We start from the raw sequence: 19,398 nt of genomic DNA on the forward strand, positions 1-19,398 counted from the left end.
ATTCTCTCATCCTCAGCCCTGCACAACAGTTCAAAAGACAGAACAGGACTCCTTCTCAGACCATTGTTTTTCTACTCAATAAACATACCTCACACCTCAGCAATGTTCACACAAAAAGGAAGTGTGTGTGGAAGTGTCACAAGTTAACTTCAAATGTTTGGTCAGGTTCTTATTCTTGTTTGCTTGTTGTTTGATCAGCTCTATTTGCTGATCTAAATCAAACTTTGCCATTTTTAAAGTGACATGTCTTTATAATTTTTTTGTTTAATTAATGCAAAGTTCTTGTGTGGCTGCTGGTGTTAAGATAACATGAACCAGTGAGAGTTATGACTTCACCAGTCATCAAGAAGTTTGGCACATTTTGTTAAATGGGAAAAAGTTTGTACAGTTAAGATAAACTTGTGGCTCTGTTGGCACACTCAATCTTTTTTTTTTTTATCAATCTGGAAAGTTGTTGAGTAAGAAGTTTTGGGAATAGGTACATATCAAGTTTCCGTAGTATCCTCCTCTATTCGGCTGTCCTATCAGCCTGTCTTTATCATATTTACTTTTTGTCAGAGGCGTCTGATTAAGATAAGAAACACACTGACCATGTTTATCCACTCCATCATAGCAACAACTGTTATCCATTCTTTTACCTTTTTAGTGGGAATAAGGGTGTGTGTGTGTGTGTGTGTGTGTGTGTTTGCGCACGTAAACAAGGGACTTCAACTTTCGAGCTCTTTGTTCGTCAGCTGATTTTTCCGTTCCTCTCCAAGATAGTAAAACAAACATACCAGGTCCGTTTAGACTACTTCACTGTTTTCCATCTAGCATCAAAACAGGACGTTAGGACGTGTGTGTGTGTGTGTGTGAGTGAGACAGAGAGAGAGAGAGAGGGTAGTGAGGACTATGTGAGGCAAGGTCAGGTGGGAGGTTTTATGTAGCAGCTGCTTACTGGAATAAACATGCAGCCAGGTGGTTTCCTCTGGGGTTTTTAAAGACTGTGTGAATGAAACAATGAATCAGACTCTGTGAAACATAGTTTCCAACCTTTTACTTTTTCTAAAATGTTTTCTTCATGTCGTTCACCAGCAGCCTTATCTATCAGTGTCTTCTGTATCTGTAAATGTGTGTCTGCGTGTAAATTTTCTTTTATAATTTTTGAATTAACAGCTGCTGACACTGGTGAAATGTTTGAAGGAGTTACAATTTCATTGCAACCAAGTGCATGTGATAGAGTGTGATAATTGTACAAATGTGACATCATCGCTCAAATAAATTGTAAGTGCATTCGCATCTTATGACTTACGATATCTCGCTCCAGTGAAAAGAGAATCTTTGATCTAAAGGAGTAACCTGCTATTATTATAATGACATTAACATTTCAAGTTCTCTAATGTTACATAAAAACAGACACCATACAAACATATAACATGGTGTCTGTTTTCATGATTTGGTGGATGACATTCAATTCAATTTATTTCAATTTTATTTATATAGCACCAAATCAGAGCAAAAGTTATCTCAGTGCACTTTTCATATCGAACAGGTCTAGACCATACTCTTTAATTTAGTATATATATGACATGGTTGTCATAGTGTAATGAAGTTGGTATGGCTACAAGAGTGTGTACGTGACAGTAAAGCTAGGTCTGCCTAACTGTAAACGGTGATGTCAGGTTGCTGCGTAAGTTATTTTGGAAGTGAAGCTATGGTTTTCCTGGCAGGCTCTGGTAGGCATCGGCATCTACAAACAGATTTGTATCTGTCCTGCCTCTGAAGTATTGCTGCTCAGCATTGTAATAAACTGGGGGAAGCCCCTGTTAATGTTGTTCCTGTGAGCTCAGGCTCATACATTTAAATCACTCTGCAGCTTAGCAGATCGTGCCATTTGTCATGAACAGCCTCATTTGGTGAAATTTAAAGGATGTCAACAAAGTCCTTGTTGCAGCTGGTTCCAGGTCTTTTGTACACAAGCATTGGTATGTGAGAGTCTAGAGTCTGCAACAGTATGAAGGTCAACTCTTTCTACCAGTGTATATGACTGATTTCAGAGTTTTGAAGCACATTCCAGTACCAGCAATCGATTTTTTTTTTTCCTACTCTTTTTTTTAAAAAAGGAAATTAAGTGATGGCAGCAGTTTGTGGTTTACGTCACAGAGGCTCTCAAGGTTATTGCTTTTTATCCAGTCAGTAGTGGTGTCTTTGCTTGGCTATAATAAGTGAAGTAATAAGAAAACCAAATGAAAACCCTGAAGATCAGCTTGGTGTCTCCACATGTCAGGTGCAGTTTCTGGATATAAATCCAAGTGTTCAATGCAAAATGAAATGTGTAGTATTGACTGTGTGTGAGTGGCATCAACAGTATTGGCCTGAATATAAGACATGCTTTGATTTTCTTTTTTCTCCTAAAAATGATGTTAGAAAAGGTCAGGCTTGTATTATATGTGAGGACGAGACAATTACAGCTGTTCGAAATGGGGGTGTCGTTTTACAATCAGTGTTATCTTTTATTTAGGGTGGTACAGTAGTAGAAAAGAGAAAGAGGTGAACTCCATCTGTGCATCCCAAAACAAACTAGCATTGATAGATTTTCAGTATATTAAATGTTTTATTTAGAATATAATCCAAGCAGAGTAAACAATTGAGAAACAAATCGGTTATTGACTTGTTAGCCCACTGAGCTGGCTCGTTAGCTGTTAGCAAGCAGGCTTTGTACTATTCTAATTTTGAAACTTGGTATTAGCGGGCCATTGTGTGAATCCTCTCTACTGGAGTGTTTTCCTGTGTTGAGTGGAGAGAGCTCTCAGCTCCCACTCTGTTTGGGTGTTAATGGACAGAGCATTATGCAGGAGAACACGTCCTCCCACCAGCCGCATTCAGAACACATCCTGCCACTGAAAAGTTCATTATTGGGGAAAAAAAAAAAAAAAAAACGCCACATGCCTTTTCCCTGCAGCTGCATTTGTAATGTTTTAAAACCCAAGAGACAAGACCCACTTACATAAGTGTCACAGTCAAAACCTCAAACACACACAATGCGAGACATTAGCCAGAAGCAAGTCACTCTGTCTTTATGCTTTGTGTGCTGGTTGTGAGTCTGTGTTGTATGATACATCCCACATGTTCTCTGTGCTCTGAGATGGTATCAAATGTTGATTGTGAAATTGTTATAATGGTTGCATATCTTGGTGTTTTACTGAGGGATGGCTCAGAGCTTTGAAGTAGTCTCACTGTGACATTTCTGTCTATCTTTGTTCTGATCAAAATGAGGTTTTTTTAACAGGTAGATGTGATGTTCTTGAAGAGATTACACCATCAAATAATTTCATAACTCAAGGGAGGAGATGTAATAAACTAGAATAAACCCAGTTTTATAAGGTGTGTAATAATTGAATTGGTCATTGGTTTTTATGATCCTGTAAATTTAGAGCGGCAGCATTTCAGAGTTTCTTGTTTCAAGGCCGCTCAGTGCTGGAATTTTCTTCAATATACCTTCTCTAGGTTGCCAAACTACTCTGTGATGAAAAGGACCAGACGTTTCATTCGTGCACACGTGAACCAGACTCCCCTCTGTCAGTGAGTGTTTTACGCAGCTTTCAAAGAGCAGGCTGTTTCTTGTCCTGAACAAAGTGAAAGGCACATTTGGTTGGGATTGCAGTACACAGTGTCCCCGTCACCTGCTAATGCTTTTCATTCTTTCGGGAGTGAGAAAGACACTTCACTTTGAAAGCTTGGCAGTGGAAATTGGAGGCAGGAGACAATGTTTCTGTGAGCTAGCAAAGCAGGAGAAGAGGTACTTGTAGTAGCATTGATCTAAGCTAAGAGGTTATATGTCTAGTTTGACTGAGGCTGGTTTGAGTGTACGGGTACAAAATAAGTCATTGTGACAGAACAGAGCTGCATTCTGTCCCAGTCGCTCAAATCTGACAATCTCTCAAAGGCACGAGTGACCGGTTTGATTGAGAACTGAAGAAAGAGAAACATGACGGTTAAAAAGAAATGATTGCATGCGCAGTATACATCGAAGTTAACCTGTGTTGTTTCTATGACATCTTTCCAAACTCTATTCAGGCTTCTTGTTACTTGAAATTAGGATCAAAATATCATAGGTATTTGATATACATGTAAGAGAGCTGAGCTAGTAACTATAAACATGTGCTTCTCTGCATTAAGCCTGTTGTTCTTCTGTAAATAGTTCCTGATGTTCTTTATGTAAGAAGCTGACTGGAGATATTTTCATGTGTATTTGATGCAGCTGATGTATATTAATGACCTCACTGAAATGCAAGTTTTTCTGACTGTTAACACATTTTTAAAAACAAAGCGTGCAATAGCATCTATTTTCAATATGTACATTTCAAATTCACTCGGGACATAATATATATCACTCAGGGGTCGTAAAGAAAGTGTCTGACATGAAAACGTTTTCTAATACTACGTCGAGGTGCAGGTCTCTGTCCATCATCATCAAACGTTATGCAGCAAATTTTGTTTTTGTCTAGTTATCTGTTGACAGTGAAAACAGTAAATCAGCCTCATGACACCATCAATGTACTAAGCTCTTTGAGAGTACGGTAGCGCTTAGTTTGAACAAATTATTGCTTGTAGGTAAGTTTCCAGGGGAGTCACATTAGTCTTGGCATTAGTCTAGACTTGTTTTTTAATTAGAGCCTGACTGATAAATCAGCAGTTTGTTCACCAGAAAGCACTGACAAGTTTATTTTTCAACTGTAAAATGTCCCATTCAGTTCATATATTAGGCTAAATTCTAAAAAAAAAAATGTTTATGTGATGTCTGTGTTGTTTAATAAAATCAGTGCATACATTTCTATCTGAGTTTTTAAACTGTCAAATATCCATCTCTAACAGTCTCAAAATCCAGTATTGGTTGGACTATAGTTTTATATTTTAACTTTGCTGTAATCTAGATTAAAACTAAACTTCCAAGTCGTCTTTAGACAGTCTGAATGGGAAAAAAAAATCTCAATAAGGGTGTTAATTAAAAGCTTAGCTGCAGTATTTTTTATACAAATTCTGTATAAATAGAAATATATAAAATGTCAATTAACAAAAAAAATCAACTGTCACATTTCCTAATTGCATTTGCCTTTGATAACAGCTTTACTGTCTGTCATGTCTCATCACCAGTATGTTGTTATTTATACTAACAGCATACTGGTTGTACATAATAGATACAGAGTTCCTGCTCAGAGGACAAAAACATACAAAGTCTCTTTTGTTTGCACAGCAATTGGTAGCCTGAATTTGCACATGTTATCTCTGCACCTGAGCACTTTATGTATTTGGCATTGAGCAGTTTTTTGCTCTGTCTTCATTTTGAAGTGATCTCACATTGTACTGTTTGTCCCTTTGATCTGTCTAGATTGTTGCATTATGTGATTGTTTTTTATGATGAATGTGGTTTTTTTATGTATCTGGCTGCAACCACATTTCCCCTGGTGGGATAATAAAGTTTGACTTGACTTGACTTTATAATTTATGGCCATCAAATGCTACACTGTCATGTAAAAAAAAAAAAAAAAGACAGAAAGACAGAATGGAAAAGTCTGTGTAAATGTTCCCTCTCTGACGTTGTTCAGTCTGAATGTGTCTCAGGGCACGTACACCCAGTTTATGTCTTCAGAAATGACAAATGCTCCACAAGGGCTTAACGTCCCTAGCTACCAAACCAGCAGACTGTATGAAACTGTGTGGACAAGCGCAGTTGAGCTCCAGCTGCTGGATATAGGTCAGTAATAATATCAAAGTATGACTCAGAGAATCCGCTGCTCCCAGTAGATTCAATCAAGCTGCATAGAGACAGAGAGAGAAAGAGGTATCCTGTACAACAAGAACAGTATAATTGTTTTACATGATTTTCCCACATGTGTTTATCTGCACCGAGAGGCCAGACAGAGTGCAGCTAATTTAATTTCACCAATTTAGTCATGTGAGTTAAAGGGTGATTTTGTGTTATTTGACAAAACTTTTCTGTCATATATGGCCATGTGTTTAAAGTTGGAACATTTCTCCATTAATATTTAATCTACAGAAGGCTTGGCCAGTAATAAGAATAATATAAATTCTCCGGAGTGTGTGCGCACATGCATGGAACAAAGAAATTCCCATTCATCGTTGTGTTTGGTAGAGTTGACCCTTCATTGCACTGGCTGTTGGAACAAAACGCTCTTTTCCATACACTAACTTTCTGAACTCTTCACCCGCTGCATAGAGGCTCATGGTCTCCATAGACTTGATATAAGTATAAAAAAAACAGCACCATGTAAGAAAATGACAGATGTAGATATGACCCTGTTTGTTTTTTTTCTGTTTGTTATTGGTCCCATGTGGATTTTGTCTTTTCTTCCTCAAAGAAAAACAATTCATACAAGTTGTGTTTATGAAGGATTGAATGTTGTTCAGGTACCCCAACACTCAGCTTAAAAGCCGTACTGTCCCAACTTTGGTAAAAATCAAACCAAATATCCCTTCCTACTTTGGCATCACACAACTTTGGGAATAAGATAATATTAATGAATCCCATAAAGGGTGTGCTGTGCATAAAGATGTTTATTGAATGAAGCTTTATGTGTCATTTACTTTACTACTTGAGTGTTGGTATGCTGGCAGAACAGGGTGCTGAGTTGGCATGAGCCTCTGGCACTCCTGGACCTGCTCTCTTCCTGTTTTGGCCGCTTTGCTGTTTGTTCAGCAAATGTGAACTTAAACAGAGTTGCCCCTCAGTTTTATAAATGCAGCAGCCCAAACATACATATGAGTTCCAGTCTGTGCAGAGGGATGAATTCAGATTTAGAAAGATATTGCTTTTAATCATCAACCCAAAAAAGTGTGTTTTACACAGACAAATGTATCACACATGGTTCCTGATTTAGGGCTGAAACTAACGATTATTTTCATGATCGATTAATTTGCATATTATTTTCTTGATTAATTAATTGTTCAAAGGGAACCTATTATGTTCATTTTCAGGTCTATTTTTATTCTGGGACTCCACTAGAATAGCTTTGCATGATTCATAGTCCAAAAAAACTCCTTATTTATCTTATACTGGCCCTTTATGCAGCCCCTCAGTTCAGCCTCTGTCTCTAACAGGCAGTCTTAGTTCCTGTATGTTTAAGGCCCCCCTCCCGATGAGCCCACTCTGTTCTGATTGGTTAGCTTCAGCAAGCCTAACAAGGGGCAGCCGTGTCAGAGTCATGTTTGACTTGCCATAATTTGCTGATTGGGATGGACACTTAGTTCATAGTATTTGACGAACTCATGTTGACTGACCCACAGCTGACACCTCTTTTCTTCTCCGCACACAGACACACATTCTGGCAGTATCGTAAGGAGAACCCTGAGACTAGAGTGGGTGAGCCTCCTCCTGAGGGCCTCCCTGGCTTCAACAGTGGTGTGATGTTATTGGACCTAGGTGCAATGAGGACCTCAGCTCTCTACAACCAGCTGCTGAAGCCCAGCAACGTGGCCAAACTAGCCGACCAGTACCGCTTCAGGGGCCACCTCGGGGACCAGGACTTCTTCACCATGATCGGCATGGAGCATCCTGAACTGTTTTATTCCCTGGCCTGTGGATGGAACCGACAGCTGTGCACCTGGTGGAGGGACCACGGATACGGAGATGTGTTTCAATTGTATTATCGCTGCGACGGGCCCGTCTATATCTACCACGGGAACTGTAACAGCCCCATTCCAGACGACTGACGGAGGGACTGGACTGCTGCTCTTTTTCCTGCTAATTTAGGAGGGAAATTTAGACTTTTTTTAGCCATTTCCCTCCTTGACCATTATCATCTCTGTATTCACAGACTCTGCCTCCTGCTGGTCAAGGGGCTACTGAGTTACCCTCTTATACACACTTGCTTACATGTATGGTGTTCATCTGTGTTATCCTAGAATAATGAACTCACTGTCAACATCAAGTTTTTTTAAAAAAAAAAAAGTTTTATATATTATTTGATTTCAATAAATTTTGTATTTGTTTTGAGGCGAATCCAAAAGACCACTAGCCATGTTTTACACAAAATGGTGTAAGCTATTTTTAGCCATTAATTCAAATCAAGAGAAATATTATATGAGATGAATTATGTGTCAATAAGTGTGTTTATTGGTCTCTATAAACAAACAATTCTTACTTTTTTTTAGCTCACTCTGTCTCAAGCACCACAAGGTTTCAGTCAGTGGCCCAAGTCCACCTTGCACCACCTTTATCTTCCTGAAACACCGCACCAGTTGAGGGCTAATCTGTTGCCATTTACTTCCCACCTCCGTAGCGTGCGGATGACAGAGTGGGGTTTGTTTACCACCAGTGACCTCCATCTTTCTGGAGCCACTTGGGCACAGGGCACAACACATTCCCACAGATCTTTTCAAACACATCTTTCTGTAGGTGTGATGGTGGAGAAAAAACACATCCGGAGGCTGGAGGAGGAGGAGGAGGAGGAGGAGGAGGAGGAGGAGGAAGGTGTCAAGGAGATAATGATGAGACTGATAGCTGTTGTTCATGCCCTGCATTTGCAGTTCAGCAAACTCTCGTCTTCAGAAGGAGTCAAGCAGCAAGGAGCTTGACTGCAGACACTGACCCACTTTTGAGTTTTCTTGCTGTGCTCACTGAACTGACACTCGAATTCAAAGAAATGTCAACACTCAATATTCATCTGTCAGGAAATTGTCTGAGGTGATTCACACTTAAACACACACACACTCACACACACACACGCACATGAAGAAGCAGCTGAATGTCCTGCACCATCAGTGGAGTCAAAGAAAGGTTACTGGAGACACTTGAGAATAAACATTATTCCAAATCAATAAGCTTCCCTTGAATTCACCCCGAAGCTCATAAATGTTTCTCCACCTCTCTCAGAACATCACTCCATAGTCTCCATAGCTCTGACACAACTTGTTAGCTTGAAAAAGAGACATTTGAGAGTAAATCTTGAAAAACAGCTTTCATTCTCAATTCCTGATTGCACTTTACAACACATGCTTTATCATCAAGGGTTTTGTTGACTAGACATGGTTGAGATGGTTGGATTTATTTTACTGTTTACTGCTTAGATGTTTAGTTTTGTTGTTTTTTTTCAGACTATACCAATGATTTGGACATTTTGGCCCATTAACTATTATTTTTTCGGTTGTTTTTTTTCTTCAGGCAGCCATGTTTCCATTCCTTTCAGGACATTAAGAAAATGAATGGGTACATAGTAATGTAGTGTCGCAGTTTCAATGTCCCAGAAAGCGTCGACATCTGCAGAAATCTACAGACATGGACATTTTAACAAGGACTAAATCAATTTGACCACACCTTAGATTAAAAACTCACACATATCCTCCCGTTAAAGTGTCTTTTAATGCAAGTACAGTTTGTCTCTGCTCATAACTGCTTTACCACTTTTACAAATGCAAAACAAATTAAATGCAATAAATTGTTCAAAGTGATGGGTTACTGATCTTAAGTACATTTAAGTTTATGCTAGTTAACTTTCATTGTGGAGTTAAAAGAACTGAAACCAGTGGCTGTATGGAAGATAGGAAACCAATCTAAAAACTATTGCTGTGGTTAGAAGTCATGTAAAATATTAGAAACTTGTAGCTAATGGGCTAAAAATGTAAAATCATTGGTATCATCCTTTAATTGTCTTTTTTTGTGTTTTGTCAGCTGCTTTTCCATGTGCACCATATGCATCCATTACAAGTATTGTGTGTTACTCTCATCCCTTTTAAACACATACCTGTGTATGACATGGGTTAATAAATATAAGTGGAGATTAGAGCTGCAACGATTAGTCGAGTAATTCATTAGTCGATCGACAGAAAATTAATATGCTATTTTGGTAATCCAATAATTGTTTTAGACATTTTTTTTAAGCAAATAGGCCCAAAAAGTTTGACATAAACGTTGACAATGAGAAATTATAACAAGCATTTTCACTATTTTCTGACATTTTATTGACAAAATGATTAATTAAATGAGAAAATAATCTGCAGTTTTATTGATAATGAAAATAATCAATAGTTGCAGCCCTAATGGAGATATATGATGGTGGACAATGTGAATGATCTGATGTATCTTGATTGATGTTGTAAAGACAGTAACCCTATAGTTACCATAGTAACCCACGTTCATCCCTTCACACCAGCAGCAAACACACTTTTCCAGGTTGTTGCTTTGATGTGTGATATGACTGTTCTGTATCAATACGTTGAATGTTGGAGTGATATCTTTAAAGGGCTAATGAATGTGAAAATGTGAAATGAAAATGATCCATCTCGCAAATTAAAAATCCCTCAACAACTGGAAAGATTAGAAAGCTGCTGTGTTCAGTGTTGAGGACTCAAGGTGACATGTGTCTCATTGACATAAAGCAGTCTCACATGAAGGAAATGATTTTTTAAAAAATGCTTTGTTGAATGTTTAAACTGAATGACCTCTCATAAATGAGCTTCCTGTGACACAAATACAGTAAACCACTTTGCTCAGATGTTTGTCTCTATTTTGAAATTTTGTTTCCTTTGTATTTTCAGTTTTGCGAAATAAATTATATGATACTTTACCATTGGTGATACCGTTTTATGTAAAACATGAATGCACAAATTAAACAGTTTAATAGTTTTTAGTCATTTAAGGGTTTGAATGAGGTGGTAAAAATCGATGTATATTAATGGGGCGCCCCCACATTTCTCATAACACGTGTCTGTGTTCTTGTTTGTTACATGCTCAACATGACCTATTTCTGTCACTCAAATGTACCAACACTGCAAGCTAACGCTCCAGAAAAAGACATCAATCAGCCATGACCCCTGAATGTGCTGACATTAAGATAACCATTTTATCTGAAACTAAAATGTGTCTTATATCAAGATATGCTGGAAGATGATGTTTTGTTTCCACAATGAAATCAGATTTTTCTATTGAAACAAATAAGTCCTATATTCTTGTTTTATGTCCTTGTAACATTCATTCTTTTGTTTGATTGGTATTTTCTGGTACAACAGATGAGGCAGGTAGATGCATTTTAGATGCTTTTTTTTTATTACCAGTTTCATCTAACAGCAGATAGTTTCCCGGACCGAGTGAATAAAGAGGCACCTAAAACGTGCAAATTTGTACAGTCTTTTTGTCAACCATGATGCTCATATATATATCAGTCATCATGAAAGTCTGCACAAATAAACCCTAATGGCCACTCTCATAATTATCCAGGATATTTAGGCATTTTAGCACAGGTAAACAAAGTCTCACACTTAGAGCTGCAACAATTAATGAACAATTAAATGATTAATCGATTAGTTGGTAGACAGAAAATTAATCAATTATTTTGATGATTAAGTAATCTTTTTAATCTTTTTATAGGCAAAAATGATGGTTGCAGCTTCTCAAATGTGAGGATATGAGGCTTGTCTGTGTCATACATGATTTTAAACTGAATATCTTTGGATTTTGGACTGTTGGTTGGAGAAAACAAGACATTTGAAGATACCACCACAAGCTCTAAGAAATTTTCACTATTTTCTGACATTTTATCGATAAAATGATTTATTTTTTCGAGAAAATAATCAGCAGATGAATCAATAATACAAATAAAATTTTAAAAAGTTGCAGCCCTACTTATAATAAAATTTACTTTATACCACAAGTGTTGCTGGACACTGTTCAGACTTTTTTTCCTTCTCAGAGCAACAGAATTTCAAGCGTTCATCCCATATTACAAAAACAGACTGCACCTTTAACAGCAGCTTTTCCAAGTCTGGTAAAAGTTCTGATATACAAGAAGAAAATTATATTGGATGTGCATAATAACCCTGGGCTTATTAGCCTATTAGTGTGCTGTGATTTCTAAAATCCTTCAGCCTGGATTCAAACACTTTGAGCACATTTACCTTCAGGGTGAGCAGCAGAAACAGCAGGCTGGTATAGATTTGATAACAGCAGCAGTGCTGATGCCTCATCCAAGAAACACAAACAGCTCAATTAGTGAGACTCTGAGTGCTTCTCTGCATCCTTGTTTCCTGCAGACTTACAGCGGAGACAAAACATTACAGATTATGTTGTAGCTGCTAATCAGAGATGACTCATTAAATCAGCTCTGCATTCAATGCCAGCAGAAACATCACATGATGATGCCCCTACAGAGATGCAATCAAAGTGAGCAGCACATGGATACAGTACGTTGAGGAGTCGACACTTGTGTGGCACAAAGTGACCTATTGACCTATTTTCTGTAAATTACTTGGAGGTGCATACTAAAAGATTTCTGTGCTCAGTGTCTCTACCTATGAGAGACTGGAAATATATTTCACTTTGTCATCTTAAAGAGCTTCATATTTCTGACAATGTCTTGCTTTTGACATACAGAAACTCTCTACTACCATCCTTTGGCACTGCTGGCAGACAGCAACAACTCTACAGTAATCGCATCTTGAAACGCAAGAAAGAGTCTACAATGAAAGCTTTAAATAGAAAAATGACTATCATACACATTCTTGAGGCTGGTTTGAATAACTCAAGTCTCTTCTAATCTATTCTGGAGATACTTCTGCTGACACCCACAGATTCAACAAGTATATCAAACCACTTTTATTAGCACAGGACGTTTTGTTTTTTTCTTTTTATACCATCAGACACGAGTAACAGACTAATGCATTTGAGAAGCAAAGCGATCCTGCACCTGACATGTTTACATCAGTATGTCGAAGCCATGACAGCTTATTTCATTCCCTCCCTCACTCAGCGTTCAAACTGACAGTCTGATAAAAAAAAATGTGAGCACACAGAACGTTCAGTATAAACATGATATTACGATAACATACAAGGACACAAACATTAAATAGTTCAAACTGCTAGCTCGTGTTGAGAGCTGCTTTGGCAGAAAGTGTAAACTAATTGAAATTCCACAGACTCGGCTGACAGTCGGTCCAATTTGGACATTCAGACCATGTCAAATCAGAAATATATTGCCTTCTTTGGTTCTTAGACACATTTTTCTGGCAGGGGCTTTTCATGATCTGTGTGACAAAGTGTAAGTAAATTAATTTGGCAGTACATGTACTATACATACAGTAAATATGTGGTTTGCATGTGTATTTGTACCTTTATGTGTGTGTAACTGGCACAGTGCTTCACTGGACAAAATGTAGGCCAGTATATCTCTCCCTCTCTCTCTCTCTTACTTTCTCTGCGTCTCTCCCCCACCATCCTCTCGTACAGACACTGGGCAGTCTGCCCACTAGGAGACTGAACAATGAGAGGCCTTCATCCATCTTTACACATTGCTCACATCTCTGTTTGAGTTTGTGTTAGTGCTCTACAATCCTCGCCTCTGTTGCATCCTCAGGATCATTTTTGGAACAGAAAATAAATATAAATATTCTTGCTTGTTGCTTCGCTCGGAATTAGATTAAGAGATTATAATGTTTGTGTGTTCAGTGCAGTTACAGGTCTTTGACACGTTTAGGCTAGTTTAGCTCAAAGGCTGGAAACAGCTACACTTGCTGAAAGCTGCCTTCAGTATAGTCCTCTGTACATCTTGTTTACAGTATTTGGATAGCAGTTATATATGTTACTGTTTCTTGATCAAGCTGGGAACAACAGTTGAGAAGTCACTTTCATAACACTGAACAAAAAGCTAGCTCACAAGATACAACCATTTAGAAGTTGTTGAAAGCTGTTTTTTGTTTTTTTTAACTTTGTAATGGAGGCTAGCTGTTTCCCTCTGCTTCCAGTCTTGTGCTAAGCTAGGCTAAGCACACCTTTTCCAGATCTGTCTCTGTAGTGGATGGACAAAGACAAAGTTGATCTTTTCAGCTCATACTGGGTTTAAGGGTATTTACATACATTGATAGATCATAATCTCTTATAAATAAACAAACAACAACAAAAAACATGATTTTAAGCACATGGATTTTTTTTTTCACACTAAAGCCCCATTTGGACTGGATTTATTTGTGCAGGGGAGGTGGGATGATTTAACATTAGCTGCGCTGGTCAGTGATTTTTTATGTGGGTCATATTTCACCTCCTCTCCTGTAGCATCAAGAGCCACAAATTACCTTCTGCTTTTAGCTCACTGTAATTTTATTTTCTTCTTTCATAAACTTTAATTTGAGATGTCACTGTTTTTTTCTCTCGTTTGGTGAGATGTCTTTATATGTCATTTTTGGGTTTTTCAGCACAATCCTATTTTACTCCTTTAATGCATTAGGGGGTTTTTTGTGTCATGTTATTTGTGCAAATAAATAAACTACATCCTGTTTGGAATAAGGTCCTTGTTCCAAACAAAGTGTATCTCTGAGTTTTTTTCCACAGGAAGAGCTGCTTTTCATTCTACAGTAGGGGAGAACGGGGTAAATAGAGCCAGTGGGTAAAATGAGTCACCCCCTTTATCTAGGTAACCATAAGCAAAATTAATCATGTGACCACAAATTAAGAAAGAATAGTTCACATTACTCAGTCCATCTTGGACTCAAGCACATGGAGAGAGTGGTCAGCAAAACAGAGCAAAAAAAAGATTTTTGTCATGCCAAGTGAATTCATCATGTTACTAAAGTTATCAGGCTTGTATCTTAATTAAAAAAGATAAGTTTTGGACATTATTACATGTTAATTTAAGTCAGTGTCAGCTACAAAACAAGGTCATAAACTTAGCATAATTTTGGCCACTGTGTGAAATAGTTTTGCCAAAATGGAGGTTGTGGGGTAAAATGTGCCAGTGATGTTGGGGCAAGTTGGGTCAATGGATCAATTTACTCCCAAAATTATTCCCTGATATTCTAGAGACTAGAGACACTGTTCATGTTTGATCCCTGTTACAAGTGCTACAATGTTGATGAATAAATACCTAATTGTTGACTAATGTTAAATTTAAGCCACAAACAAACATGCAGTACATACAGACAGGTGACAAATTAAAGGAAAAGCTGCCATAAAGTGTCTTAGTAAGGTGTTGGGCCACCACATGCTGCCCGAACAGCTTCAATACACTTTGGCATTGATTCTTAAAGTCTCTGAACTCTTCTGGAGGGACGAATACCATTCTTCAAAAAGATATTTCCTCATTTGGTGTTTTGATGATGGTGGTGGAGAGCGCTGTCTAACACCTCAGTCCAAAATCTCCCATAGGTGTTCAATTGGGATGAGATCTGGTGACTGTGAAGGTCATAGCAAAGGATTCACATCATTTTCATGCTCATCAAACCATTCAGTGACCCCTCATGCCCTATGAATGGGGGCATTGTTATCCTGGAAGAGACCACTCCCATCAGGATAGAAATGTTTCATCATAGAATAAAGGTCATCACTCACAACAACTTTGTATTGATTAGCAGTGACCCTTCCCTCTAAGGGGACAAGTGGACCCAAACCATGCCGGCAAAATGCCCCCCACAGCATAACAGAGCCACCGGATCCCCTCACTGTAGGGGTCAAGCATTCAGACCTGGACTGGTTTTTTCTTTAATGTGTCACCGTCTGTATACACAAAAGCACATTTACATACACATTCTTTCTGCAACTAACACACAAAGAACACACTTTAATCTTTACTGAAAATGTTTAGGTAACATGTTGAACAACAAGACACAAACATATGTTTTTACTTAAAAGTACAAGTTTTTGCCTTTGTTAAATTGATGGCATTAATAAAGTTCAAAATTATTTTTAATTTTATGATTAATTTGTTTGATTTTGTGTAATTTTTACATCAGTATATAATGGTAGCACTATTTACCCCATCCCTATGCTCATTTTACCCCTACCTTGGGGTAAGTTGTGCCATTGGACTAACTTTTTTTGATGGCTCATTGTTCTTAAACCATAATAATTATATATGATAACTTGTTTTAATCTCCATGGGTACACAACAACCTGAGGTATATATAGTAATTATTATTTGAAACAAATACACTTTCATTTTGCAGTAAAATTATCATATGTAAAAAGTGGCTCATGTTACCCCGTTCTCCCCTACTGTATTTTATCTGCTCAGTATGAAATTTGACTTTTGTGTGAAAATAAAGGAAGTCGAAAATGTTTTTGCTAATCTGATAGATAGAAACATGTTAATGCCAACATGCAGTATTGGCCCATTTGGGAAAAAATACAACAATGGAAAAAATTAAAGCCATCAGGAGAGCAAGACCCTGTAAGATCATGTTAACTTCAGGCATGTAGGTACTGGTATTCTCTTGACTAGTCCTGCTGAATGTCCATATCTAATACACACCACATTCTGTAATTTAGCAATGGTTAAAACAGTTAGAAAAAGTTTATTTAACAAGATTAGTTAAATTACCAAGGAACACAGTGAATATTTCATACCCCACCTATAATTTAAATGGGCCTTTAGTCTGTTGTAATTTATTAGTGAAGATTTAAAGGAGAAAAATGTGAACAAAGTGGAACCTGAAACATACTTCCTCTTGTGCTGTGTTCATTTTCCCCAAGTATAATACCTGAAATGTAAGTGGAAATTCTACCCTCAGTGTTTTCTCCACACATTTTGGCCAGTAAAGGCTAATAGAGAGACAATCTCAAAAGACACGGAAGTGATTGGCTTTATTTGCTCCACATAATCTCCAACATCTTGTACCTTGATATTTTTTCTTTGCCGGTGTTATCTTGTAATATTTTTCCATCCGTATTCTCTCCAAGATAAAGATCAAGTTGTTTTCCACTGTTGCTCATTAATCTCTTCCTGTTCATCCACCGATAACACAATATTTTCCTCTTTCTCACACTTTTCTTTTGTATGTAATGTATCATTTCCTTTAAAGTTTTCCACTCCCTCATTTCCTACCTGAATCTGATTCATATGCTGAGGTAAACATTTTAATGATTTCTAACTCTAGCCCATCTGGGCTCTCTGTTCTTATTGTTAATAGCAAACTTATGAAAGTTTATACAGCCACTGTGATATTTTCTGTTAATATTATGCGCTGTATTCAGCTGTGGTCTGATCCCCCTGGTGCTGTGTGTCCTGTACCGATGCCTCTGACTCACCTTTACATAGTTAGTATGCATGAAAATGTTTCACTCAGGGGACGACCACAAAAGCTGCTCAACTCTTATCATTTTACCGACAACTCAATAGTCTGCCAACAACGGCCGACCTCAAGGTGAGCATCAGCATGAAGAAACAATGAATGCTGCTGCTCACACATTAAAAGCTATCTGATTCTCAAAAGGTAGATTTTTGGTGCAGTATCACGTTAAACAGAATAAAACCTTCACACGAGAACAGCACAAAAAGGGCAACATACTGTATGCAAATGGAATGTCTCTGTTTCTGTTTTTCATTTGTTCCTGTCCTCAAATCCAAGCGTTTGCATATGCATAAAGGGACACAAATTAAAATGCACTCACACACACCACCGCCATCTGTGCTCTTCAGAGATTGCTGTTTTCCACCTCTCAGTGTCAGAACAGCTGTAACTTATAAACAAGAGGGAAGATTATGATGACAGCAGAGGGTCATTTTGTGAATCATCAGTGGGTGAAACATAAGCTAAAATGGCACCGCTCGAAACTGGGCCACTGGCTGTCAGCATCGTATCTGCAGAGACTGTCCTCCCAAGAAAAACAGCAGGATCAGCCCTTTATGCAAGTGCCCCAAAACAACTTATATTTACATTTTTTAAAAACCATGACCTTGATCGTCACCTCACCTAGCCACACTGTTAGTATTGTGACTATGACAACAAAGGTCTGGTAACCTTGAAGAAGTAGTTTACCTAAACCTAACCAAGTGGTTTTTGTGCCTAAACCTACCCAGACTTTAATGTCATCACAGCATAAAACGTATTTATTTTTTAACTGTGATTTATAACAGTTTTGTAAGGCACAGATAACTGATGTCGTCCTGCCGATTCTTGCTGATAAGGGCGTCAGATTGAAAAAAGCTTGTATGTGCTGCTCTGGAGTTTTTGGACCAACAACATATTTTGTTGTTAAATTTGGTGAACTAAACAATATGCTTGAATCATGTGTGATTTTGAAATGTAGCTTATGAATAGATGCTCTTATTCATTATTCAATTGCAACAATAGAATATTAGCCTGAAATCTGTAGATGAACAATACTAACAATGAAGAATATATGGTGTAAGCCCTGGCTATACATTAAACAAAATACTTTTACCAATACCAACAAGAACAGCAGTTGAAAGTCAGGAGGACTGAAAAACCTTTTCTTTTTTTCCAATCACACTATTTTCAACCCTAAATGGCAATTCTAATATGAACTCCTTTACTCTAAATTTATGCTGCGCTAGGTTAAACATGTCCTGACATCTGACTCTGGATTTAAGGTTTTAGAGAACATTAAACAAATTTTCAGTCCATAATCCATTCAAAAATAAATAAATAAATAAATAAAATCACATGACCTGTTTACACTAGCCCTGGCATAATTTTTTCAGTGTAGGTTTGGAAGTTCAGTAGAGCGTTTTAAATTTAGGTACTGCTTAAGATGTTACTTCAAAATATAGTTTGACAATTTAAAAATATGCTTCTTCTTCTTCTTGCCAGGAGATAGATGAGAAGTGTGATACCACACCAGTAAGCCAAATTCTTTTTCCTAGGATGGTGAAGTCATTACCCGCCCTACTCTGCCTCTGATTGGCTAGTACTTGTTGCCTTCATGGGTTGGGTTGATTAGGTTTTGGCATGAGGAGGGAGATTGATTAGGGTTAAGGTAAGAATATAAGGGTAAGCCAATCAAATCAACAGGAAATGACCCCCAAATGATTTGTAGATGCAGACAGATGCAGTTAATATGAAGCTAATTGTATCCATTTTATCTGACTGATATACTTCTTTTATTGAATTCTAATCTCATATTTCTGGATATTTCCACTTCGGTGTGCATTATTCTTTCTCATAATTTTTACTGTTTCTAAGTCTTGGTGGTTGTCAACTCTTTTAGTGCTTAATGATAATCTCTCTCTTATGTATAATGCAACAGCATGTTGTAAATACACAGTGTATACAAGTAAAGTATCAACCTGCACTGTGGATTCAGTGTAAGTACATTATGTAACATGGAGATTTTCACAGACTATAGTTGAAAGTGTAAATGAGATTTCCATAGATTGAACACAGTGTGGAATAAAGCCAATTTAAAACAATGCGTTACCAATGGCCTCAAAGGGATTATGTACGTATGGTGCAATTTAAGTACAGGAACAGGAAGTACGACAACTGTTGAGACATGTAAGCCTGTTTTTGTATGTTCAGGTTTTAAGATAAACTATGTGAGATCAGGTGGGTACGGAACATGGATTTGGGAGGTGCGTCACAAACCACAGGGTACGTGCTGTCTAACAATGAACAGATGGTAGGATATACGAACAGACTGTCTCAAGAGCTACACCCAGACATATTACAGCAGTTTAT

The 19,398-nt window shown here is 37.7% G+C and overlaps 1 protein-coding gene across 1 annotated transcript in view; it reads left to right on the plus strand.

Annotated features, from left to right (window-relative positions):
• xxylt1 (xyloside xylosyltransferase 1) overlaps positions 1 to 8,094 on the plus strand; it is a 34,391-nt gene extending 26,297 nt beyond the window's left edge. The window contains exon 6 of the mRNA XM_042417207.1: positions 7,314 to 8,094. Coding sequence (XP_042273141.1) covers positions 7,314 to 7,710 — 397 coding nt within the window. The 3' untranslated portion in view covers positions 7,711 to 8,094. The remainder of the gene's footprint in view (positions 1 to 7,313) is intronic.
• The last annotated feature ends 11,304 nt before the right edge of the window (positions 8,095 to 19,398 follow it).

Source organism: Thunnus maccoyii, chromosome 7 (assembly GCF_910596095.1).
Source record: "Thunnus maccoyii chromosome 7, fThuMac1.1, whole genome shotgun sequence".
Lineage (NCBI taxonomy): Eukaryota > Metazoa > Chordata > Actinopteri > Scombriformes > Scombridae > Thunnus > Thunnus maccoyii.